This window comes from Babylonia areolata, chromosome 14 (assembly GCF_041734735.1).
Source record: "Babylonia areolata isolate BAREFJ2019XMU chromosome 14, ASM4173473v1, whole genome shotgun sequence".
Taxonomy (NCBI): domain Eukaryota; kingdom Metazoa; phylum Mollusca; class Gastropoda; order Neogastropoda; family Buccinidae; genus Babylonia; species Babylonia areolata.
This window is the reverse complement of record NC_134889.1, coordinates 1,579,025-1,590,000: the sequence shown is the minus strand read 5'-3', so window position 1 is coordinate 1,590,000 and position 10,976 is coordinate 1,579,025. Positions and strand designations below refer to the sequence as shown.

The window sequence follows — 10,976 nt, the reverse complement described above, 5'->3', positions numbered from 1 at the left end:
TCTTACATCAGAATACAATGCTATGTCACGACGTTAAGGCAAACACTCCAAGCTGATGAGAAATACACATCTCTTACATCAGAATACGATGCTATGTCACGACGTTAAGGCAATCACTCAATTAATGAGAAATACACATCTCTTACATCAGAATACGATGCTATGTCACGACGTTAAGGCAAACACTCCAAGCTGATGAGAAATACACATCTCTTACATCAGAATACGATGCTATGTCACGACGTTAAGGCAAACACCCCAAGTTGATGAGAAATACACATCTCTTACATCAGAATACGATGTTATGTCACGACTTTGAGGCAGAATTTTACCATTTCTTGTTTCAGTGGTAGGCCGATGTAACACTTAGCAATCCAAATGATAAGTTCATCCTGCACACAAGATTGTGAGCATACGTGTATTCATGTTTGTTCATAACAGGCACTCCAAGTCTCACAAATCTATGAAAGGGACTGAACTCCTGTTCAGTGCGAAACGACCACTTCTTTCCATGTGAGAATAGCACTCTTGTCCATAGGTCTTTCTGAATGCTGGGAACAACGTCTTACTCAACCCATTTCTTCTTCAGCACACACATACATACATACACGCACGCACGCACGCACGCACACACACACACACATGCACACACACACACACACACACACACACACATGCACGCACGAGCACGAACACACACAAGCACACACACTCACATTCATACACATGCACACACACACACACACACACACACACATACACGGCATACAGACATACACAAACGCGCGCACGCACGCGCGTACACACATTTGTATTTGTATTTCTTTTTCACTGTCACAACAGATTTCTCTGTGTGAAATTCGGGCTGCTCTCCCTAGGGAGAGCGCGTCGCTACACTTCAGCGCCACCCATTTTTTGGGTTTTTTTTCCTGCCTGCAGTTTTTATTTGTTTTTCCTACCGAGTGGATTTTTCTACAGAATTTGCCAGGAACAGCCCTTTAGTTGTCGTGGGTTCTTTTACATGCGCTAAGTGCATGCTGCACACGGGACCTCGGTTTATCGTCTCATCCGAATGACTAGCGTCCAGACTACCACTCAAGGTCTAGTGGAGGGGGAGAAAATATCGGCGGCTGAGCCGTGATTCGAACCAGCGCGCTCTGATTCTCTCGCTTCCTAGGCGGACGTGTTACCTGCAGGCCGTCACTACACGTATACACATACACGCACACACATACACACGCACACATGCACGCATGCAAACACACACACACACACAAACACACACATACAAACACTTAACATACACACACACACACACACACACATACAAACACTAACATATACACACTAACACGCACGCACACACACACACACACACACACACAAACACTAACATATACACACTAACACACACACACACACACACACACACACACACACAAACACACATACAAACACTAAGATATACACACTAACACGCATACATACACACGCACGCGCGCGCGGGCATGCACGGTAGACAAGCATGGAAACACCTCCCCCTTCCGCCCCCTGCACCCCCCACCTCCCCGTCCCCGTCTGTGGGTCCCCTCCTTTACTTACAATCCTCTCTCTCACTTCATAATATACGTGTCTCTATCTCTGTCTGTGTCTGTGCCAGTCTCTCTTGCTCTCTCCCTCTCTGTGTATCTGTCTATCTGTGTGTGTGTGTGTGCGTGTGTGTGTGTGTGTGTGTGTGTGTGTGTGTGTGTCGTCATTTAAAATTATTTTTGAAAAAAGAGACATATGTCTCAAGCATTACATACACGGTTACAGAGTAGCTATCACACAGCTGACACTGAATGTATTGTCCTTTGTCATGGGGCAGGTTGGTCCCTATGTCATGGGGCAGGTTGGTCCCTTTGTCATGGGGCAGGTTGTCCCTTTGTCATGGGGCAGGTTGGTCCTGTTGGTCCCTTTGTCATGGGGCAGGTTGGTCCCTTTGTCATGGGGCAGGTTGTCCGTGGTCCCTTTGTCATGGGGCAGGTTGTCCGTGGTCCCTTTGTCATGGGGCAGGTTGTCCGTGGTCCCTTTGTCATGGGGCAGGTTGGTCCCTTTGTCATGGGGCAGGTTGGTCCCTTTGTCATGGGGCAGGTTGTCCGTGGTCCCTTTGTCATGGGGCAGGCTGTCCATGGTCCCTTTGTCATGGGGCAGGTCGGACTCTGTATTGGCAGATGAGGCTCTTAACCATTCTGCCACCTTCGTTTTGGAATTTACTGCAACAGCGACATCTCTCTGCATGCACACACACACACACACACACACACACACACACACACACATACACACACACACACACACACACACACACACACACACATACACACACACACACACACACACACACACACACACACACAAACGTAAGATCTATAAAAGACTGTTAAGACGAAAGAAAAGAATGTACACAAATGATCTTGCGAATAAAATCAGCGACGTCCTTTATAAAGATCCGAACACCGCCTGGAAAACATTAAAAAGTTTACAAACTGCAGGCGAGAATGCCACACGCAAATATCAGTTGAATACATCCATATGGACTTCACATCTGGAAAAGCTCATTGGCAAAGAGGTGAATACAGAAGAAAAACAAAGGCAAAAAAAAAAAAACAGAAACAAACTTAAAAAGAGTCAAACAGATGAGAGTCTGCTTTCAAATATCAACTTAACAATATAAAACAAAGAAATCAAGAAAGCGAGCAAGCATAAAAAAGAATAATAAATCACCAGGATTGGACGGCATTACAAACGAAATGGTCAAAACAAGTCTTCCAATAACTATCCATATCAATCACAAAATGTTTAACATTATTTTCACTCAAGAGAATAAACTTCATGGTTGAAAAGATACTTGTAAACATAAGTCTGGACCACATTAATTTTGTTAAAAAGAGATTTACATTCATCACACAAAGACTGACGTTTGTGACATACAGAAGTTATGAACTGAATATATGATATACCAGAAAGATAAAATAGATAAACCATCAAAGCTTAAATTCAACAATACCATTGTAGCGTATTACAATTCTGAAGGGTATCTTTTGAATATTATCTGACAAGCTTTCAAATATAAAAACAAAAACCAAAAAATCAGGATAACTGCACATGGCCTGAAAAATGAAATATGTTGATACTTAAATATTCCAGAGTATATACACTGTGGCAGTTGTAAAGAACTGGCAGATGATACTCATCTCTTTGATAATTGTGTCCAATCTAACAAAATTAGAGAATCTTTCAGGGATATAAAAATATACTGATAACATAGGTAGTGATCCTGGTCTGTTGATGTTAGTTATGCCCAACTGATGTTAGGAAATGTTAGTGTTTGAATGTTTTACCGACACATATTGATTACTATTGATCTTTCTGTTCTGTGTGTCACGTGTATCCTGACTAAGGTTTCACGACAGGAAATGTATCATATCATATATTCACAAACAAAGAAGAAGAAAGAAAAATCTGGTTTCAGAACAGCATGTTGTAACCGTCAACAAGCCCGTCAGGGGTCTGGAGAAAGGAGAGCACCAAAAAAATAGCTGTGATGCTCGGCCCAATACTCCCCTCCATATTGCGTCTGCACCCACACCCTGTCCCCTCTCTGCAAGCGGAAGACAGACGAGGCACCGCACGATGTCTCGTAGCCCTCGCTGCCGTAACAGCGGGAACGAATCATAATGGAACCATTGATGTACAGGTCAATGATGAAGCTGGTCAGGACTTTGGGGAACAGCTGGAAGCCCAGGGAGTACACTCCGGGGATGGCCACAGTGTACACTCCACTCTCAGGGTCGTAGTCTCCCTCCCCCGCGACAAAGTCCTGCCCGAAAGGGATGGGGGCGTGGGCCGTGACTTGAGGATCCTTCAGCACGGCTCGGAACGCCGCTTGTCTGGCTGGAAACAAAGGAACTACGGTCAACACAACGAGGGCTGCAGGCTGAAAACTGTGGGGGCAGGCAGAATGATGACTGTCAACGTGGAGATATCAATAGCAGGCTGTACACTGTGCAGGCAACACTTACATGTATATGTGTATGATAGTCAGTCAGTCGTGTCCGACTGACCAGCAGAACAGCTGTGGAAGCAACTGCTGCCCCGACTATCCCGGCTAGAATTTGATTGAAGTGGAAAGTACCATGCCCAAGCTACATCCCCACTCTCTCGGCCAAGTGCGTTGCCTAAAGTATTGGAAAATCTATTTCTAGGCTGAAGACAAGGCATCTGCCTTAAGAGTGTAAACATCGGTTGAATGACAGCATTTTGAAGAAGAAAAAAAAAAAAAAAGAAAAAACGTTCAGCATCAAATTAAAGTGTCCGAGTATAAATAATCATCGATTCTTCTTCCCTCTGCTGTCAACTTATAGAATGGTATATGACCTTCAACTTACTGTGTGGTATATAACTTTCAGAGCCTAATGCATTCAGTAAGCATCGTTGGGAGTTTTGCTATTGAAACACACGTTTGGTAAATTTAGCAACAAAATGTGGAATGATGACCGTGAATATTGACAAAGTACAGTGACACTGATCATAGCTGCATGCACCAGACACTGCAAGCCCAAGCAAATAGGTGAAAATTGATGGCTTCGGATTTATGGGAGGTTATGGACATTAAAATTTTCAGGTAAAATATGTCCCCTTAAAAAGCATCAATGCTGATTAGGCGTTTAATGTTAAATTGTTTGAATATACAGACATTAAAAAAATCCAGCACTGGATTAATAAAGTGTTACTTAAGTGAATTGATAAGTCGTGTTAGGTGTAACAAACAATGAGGTATATATCATATAACAATTTGGCTATTTGTACACAAATTGTTAAATATCTTCCTGGAAAAAATCTTTGTTTTTGTTTGATTATTTTGTTTAAAAAAATTGGGGAACACTTGCCCACACACAGTTGTAATGTGGACCGTCTGCCAGATGTATAGGTAGAGAAAGGGGGAGAGGCAAAGCGAGACACAGAGACAGCATTTTATTTTTCGTTTAAACCAGGGTCCCCCTTTTGCTTTGGGTCCCAGTCTTCTACTGCACCGACTCACCAACAAGACTGGCGTTCAGGGAGCGAATCATTTCAACCGCGACGTGTAACTGTTGCTTCGTGCTGTCCAGTTCTGACCGGAAGTCGGGCATCTGCTGGTTAGTGCTGTTCAGTTGTGACCGGAAGTCGGACATCTGCTGGTTAGTGCTGTTCAGTTGTGACCGGAAGTCAGACATCTGCTGGTTAGTGCTGTCCAGTTCTGACCGGAAGTCAGACATCAGCTGTTGCTTCAGGTCTTTCGTCATCAAACTGTCCCTGTCAAGTGAAAGTGTACAAGTCATCATTTTGGGTCTCTGTCATCGTGCTTGATTCCAGTTAAAGCGCATTTCAGCTATATATGTCGTTGACAAGACTATCACATGTAGAGAACGCACTACTGCACACACACACACACACACACACACACACACACACACACACACACATTAACGCACACTGCTGCGTTATCCTTTTCAAGAACCAATGTCACATTACCCTCCCCTCTCACACAGAGAAAAACACTGCCTGTCACAACAAGCATCAAGCGCCTCTGATCGCAACGTCAGTGGTCACCTCCCCCTCCCCTCTCCCTCCCACTATTTATCATAACAACCAGACCGGTTTTGTTCATGATTGAAAGCATTTCCGCTGGCTGAACTTGTGCTGTTCTTTAATCGGATACCATTGTACTCGTGCGTTAGTCATTGTTTGAACTTGCGAGCATTTTGTATTTTCATGCGTTTTGATAAAATTTGTTTCTGTGTTGGAAATAATTGTTGCGTGTAAAGCACACGTACTTTGCATATGTGATTAATACCTTATGCGATATACTGCCTTTTACCCTTAACACATGGCCCTCGCAAGAGGGGCTTCGCATAGGATATTTAATTATCAATAGCTTAAGGAATAAGACAAATGATATTGCAACCATTTTGCATAATAATGGAACTAACTTTCACGTATTCTGTGCAGCAGAGTCTAGATTGACTGGTTTAATTCCCGATTCTCATGCAGGCTATACATGCCGAACTATGATTCCATCCGACTTGTCACTGCTGGTCCAAGATCTACTGGACTTCTCTTATTACTGTGTCAGCCGCTCACTATCGCTTAAGAGACTAACTCACCTTGAAAATTATATGAATCTAATTGGATAGAAATTAATTTCAAACGTTGTAAATCAATTATGATAGGATCTTTGTACAGAAACCCAGAATAAATTCTTCTTTTGGGAGACTAACATTGTTTTGACAATAACTGGTACAAAATGTGATGCTATGTACGGACTGGAACAAATAACTGATTGCCCGACTCGTATTACCGAATATACTGAAACCCCCATTGACCACATTTACGTCAACACAAAATCTAACATAGTGAAAGCATGTTCTGTTCAAAATGGCTGTAGTGACCATTCGTCTTTGACTTGGAACAAAATGGCTGTAGTGACCATTCGTCTTTGACTTGGAACAAACTGGCTGTAGTGACCATTCGTCTTTGACTTGGAACAGGAACGGTGTCAAAATTTCTAAACCGGGACATGATTTTTTTTTTTTACAGAAGATTTACATACTTCGATGAAATTACATTCATCAACAATTTGCTTTATTCTGGCTTAGAATACGTATATCAGATTAGAAACCCTGATGATGCTGTTGACTATTGGATCAACACATTTAATTCTGTATATGACAAACATGCTCCTTTTTTCTTTTTTTTTCTTTTTTTTTTTTAATGGTGAAACATAAAATTAAGCCTCCGTGGTTGACAAAAGAAATACACAATGAAATGAATTTAAGAGACTACTACCTCAAATCAAAGAAAAAAGAACTATATGAAAAACAAAGAAACAAAGTAAATTCCATGCAACGAAAAAGTATGATTAAATATTTTCAGGACTTTGTGGCTTCCCCTCACAATTCGAAATCAGTTTGGAAAGCTATCAATACATTGACTAAAAACAAACCGAAATCTAATTTTCAAAATCCAGTAAATGAAATATCACCTGATAAATTAAACTTTCATTTTGCTGATATTGCCAATAATATAATCGTAAATGATAAAACAAATGAAAATGAACCAAAGCTACTCGAACAATTTTGTAATTCGAAGAATATTTCAGCCAGCTTTGACATACTACCACTGACAATAAATGAAGTATTTAATAGCTTACTACGTTTAAAACAATCTGGAACAAGAGACTTAGATGAACTTGATGGCGAAATATTAAAACTCGGTGCCAAGACTATATCAGACACTCTGACCTATATCTATAATTTATGTATTGATAAAAGTTATTTCCCACTAAAATTTAAGCAAGCTAAGGTTATACCCCAACATAAAACAGGCGACCGTACTAATCCTTCTAACTACAGACCTATCTCGATCCTGTCTGTTTTGTCCAAACCACTCGAAAGACATGTTCAAACAAACCTTTATTCTCACCTCAATAAGTATAATTTGATTCAAGAAAATCAGTCAAGTTTTCGAGAACACCACTCTCGTCACACATCTCTTGAATTATTGAAAGATTCCTTTCAAATATGAACAATGTATTTACTGGTATTCTATTTGTTGACCTCGCTAAGGCCTTCGATGTCAATCACTGGCTTCTAGTTAGAAAACTCACGTATTACAAAATTCTTTATCTCCTTCCTCAGCAACCGTCATCAGCTGCTTGAAATCAGTTCCAGCAGGTCTAACTCACTCCCACTGAAATTTGGTGTACCACAAGGACCAGTGCTTGGACCACTTTATTTTCTGTCAATATCAATGACTTGCCATTACTATACAGTACACGTGCAAAATGTTCGATGATGACACTTCACTTCACTCAAAACAATAAAGATCCCACAGAATTGTAAAAATCTCCCGAAAAATGTAAACAGTCTGACCAATTGGACCGAGTTGAACCACACATCCCGCAACACAGGCAAAATGAAATGTATGTGTGTGACCACACGACAGAAGCAACAAAAAATGTATTCCTCTTTTATACCATCATACACCTGAAGTATAATCACACAAAGTATTAGGGATCATTATAGACAATGACCTGTCATGGTCTAATCATATTACAGAACACTTATCAAATTAAAACCTAATACTTTGACAGATACTGATCACAGAATTTTAGACATCCTCCCGCTAAGAAGTAGACTTATTTAACAAAAGTATATTTATGCACAGTGTCAAGAATGAACGCCCCCCCCCCCCCCCCCCCCAAAAAAAAAAAAAAAAACAAAAAAAAAACAAAAAAAACCAAAAAAGTCCAGAATTCTATTATAAATGAAAATAGACATACAAACTGTCTTTTCCACGACTCCGAAACAGTTTATATTAATCCAGTTTAACATATTCCGGTGGAACGATATGGAACAACTTACCTTCCTGTTTAAAATCATGTCATTTGAAGCAAACTTTTAAACAAGCTCTTAATACTTGATGGAAAAAATATTATCCCTTTTATGTTTTGTCATGATTACCCTTTGCCTCTGATATTCCTGTCATCTATTGTGTATCCGTCTGTTACTTTCTGTCTTCTGACTCCAACCTTCTTTTCCTCCTTTCAGAACTTGTACTTTATCAGTTCTGTCTGTCTGTCTTCAGTCTCGCTCTCGTTCTCATCCTCACTGTCTCTCTTTCAAAATACTTTATTTTTGTGAATGATGCAAGGATTCTGCTTTCGTATGTTGTAATTGTGTCATGTATATATGTTCATTTGCTATTTGTCCGATTATTGTTTTTCCCCATAGAATTTGTGGGTCTTATCGTGCTTGATTTTTCATGTTTTACTCTTCCTCTCGCCCTCCCTTTTTTCTTCTTTTTTTTTTCCAGGGCAGGATGAAAAAAAGCTGTACAACCTTATTCTTTTACCCTCAATAAGATCATTTTGACTCGACACGCATACATGCTCGCGCAAACATACTCAGGCACATGCATACACACTGAACTGTAAACTTTGCCAGCGATGTTATTTCTTTTCTCTGTGTATTCCGTACGCTGCTGGTCAGGCATCTGCTTGGCTTGGCAGATGTGGTGTAGCGTATATGGTTTTGTCCGAACGCAGTGACGCCTCCTTGAGCTACTGATACTGAAACTGAAACTGTATTCCGTAAGCGATGTTATTTCTTTTCTCTATGTATTCCGTAAGCGATGTTATTTCTTTTCTCTATGTATTCCGTAAGCAATGTTATTTCTTTTCTCTATGTATTCCGTAAGCGATGTTATTTCTTTTCTAACCATTCGCCCCTTCTTTTTGTCAGGACATTTTATCAGTCTATCTGGTCTGATATTTTTCTGTATGCTATTTCTCATCCAACGTATTTTGCAAACCATGATTTTTTCCTCCGAATTTTTCTGTAAGCAATGTTCTAATTCACCTCTATAAATCTGGCTGACCGTCTGTGCTGTTTCTATTCCCTGTTCATTCTGAATGCAGTGCAAATTATCTTCCGTGCTAGATTCACAAGCGATGCAATGTCTTTTCTTTGGTGCAGAATCATGAAACAATACCCCAGCTTTTCTTCTTCTTTCGAGTCTCTAGTGTGTGTGCTTGTGTGTGCGAACCCGTGTGTGTGTGTGTGTGTGTGTGCATCTGCCTGCTTGTGTCCATATGCATGATGTAATAACATACTACTCACGGTTGTGTCCATTGCTTGACACTGTCTCGAAGTTTCTCCACGGACTCCTTCAGCTCCGTCATCTCTTTGTTCATCTTTGCCTCTCCTTCTGCCAGCTCGTCCTCTGTCTGACGTTGTCTTTTGTCCTGTCTCTCCTTCAGCCACTCCACGTCTTCATCCAGCTCTTCCTTCAGTCTCCTATCCCCTTCCTTTCGTTGTTCCTTCACATGTTCCAAACCCTCTTCTATCCGCTCCTTTAAGTGTGAATCTCCCTGTTTGAGCAGTTCTTTCAAGTCGCTGAACAGTTTCGTTACTCGTTCATCGTACAGGGCAGAGGGATCAGGAGACAGGGATCTGTCCTCTGGTGGTGAACTGACCGCTGACTCTGCTTCAGTGCTGAGGAAGATGGCAAGCATAACACAGGACACAGCAGTCCACTCCATGGCAGAATTTCTACAAAAACGTGAAATGTACTCTCAGCAGATGTCTTGACTCAGACTGTTGGACCAACAGTTTGGTTTACAGGTTTTATAGAAATGTTGCGTGCCCCCTGAGCCTTGGATACTTCATCCTGACTGGTAGATAATTATGTTCACATCTAGCCAATGGCAGCCTTCGTACGAACGAAATGCAGTGTGTCTGGGGTCACGTGGCGTCAGCATGGCGGGAGGTACAGGATGCTTGGCCCACATGAAGGTTTTATCAGCACAGACTGCTGACGGGGCAGTGACGGAGGGAATGTGAGACGGCACTCACACCTCAGCCACTGCTGGAAAACAACCTGAACTTGAAGTGTCTGCTGCACTCATGTCACTGAGAATTTGGTTTGAGAGAGTTGAACGAATGTGCATTTAGTTTCTGATTGAATTAAAATAATGTACACACACACACGCACGCGCGTGCGCGCGCACGCACGCACACACACACACACACACACACACACACACACACACACACACGTGCATTCACTCACCGCTATACATCAGTGGATGCTAATGAGCAGTACACCTAATCCTAAAAGTACGCGACTTCCATTTAGTGACAAACCCAAAAAGTTAACATCCACCACAAAGTCAGCACGGGTGTTTACTGAGTGCTGGCACTCAGTTGACCCAGCGAACGTTCGTCAACCCAGGAAGTTGGGCAATGATATGATAAATAAACACGGCTGATAAACAAGCAATGCTCTGTATGCGGCTATCGCTGTACGCGTGTTCAGCCGGCGGTAAATTGGCTTCCTTGACCTCGGACGCTGCTCAGCAGTAAAGGAGCAGGATTTTGTGTTCGGCTGAG

At 41.7% G+C, this 10,976-nt stretch overlaps 1 protein-coding gene across 1 annotated transcript; it reads right to left on the bottom strand.

Annotated features, from left to right (window-relative positions):
- Positions 1-2,350: 2,350 nt before the first annotated feature.
- LOC143289440 (uncharacterized) lies at positions 2,351-10,242 on the bottom strand. The gene is made up of 3 exons (XM_076598407.1): positions 9,705-10,242; positions 5,084-5,337; positions 2,351-3,936 (listed from the first exon to the last, which is right to left on the bottom strand). The coding sequence occupies exons 1-3, from the start codon at positions 10,124-10,126 to the stop codon at positions 3,545-3,547; spliced, it is 1,068 nt and encodes a 355-aa protein (XP_076454522.1). The 5' UTR covers positions 10,127-10,242; the 3' UTR covers positions 2,351-3,544.
- Between the last annotated feature and the right edge of the window lie 734 nt (positions 10,243-10,976).

Excerpts from the sequence above, each read along its gene's own strand:
- LOC143289440 (XM_076598407.1), bottom strand. The coding sequence starts at position 10,126 with ATGGAGTGGACTGCTGTGTCCTGTGTTATGCTTGCCATCTTCCTCAGC. Across the intron at positions 5,338-9,704 it reads GTCAAGCAATGGACACAACC|GGACAGTTTGATGACGAAAG; the intron begins GTGAGTAGTATG and ends TTCACTTGACAG. Across the intron at positions 3,937-5,083 it reads CCTGAACGCCAGTCTTGTTG|CCAGACAAGCGGCGTTCCGA; the intron begins GTGAGTCGGTGC and ends CTTTGTTTCCAG.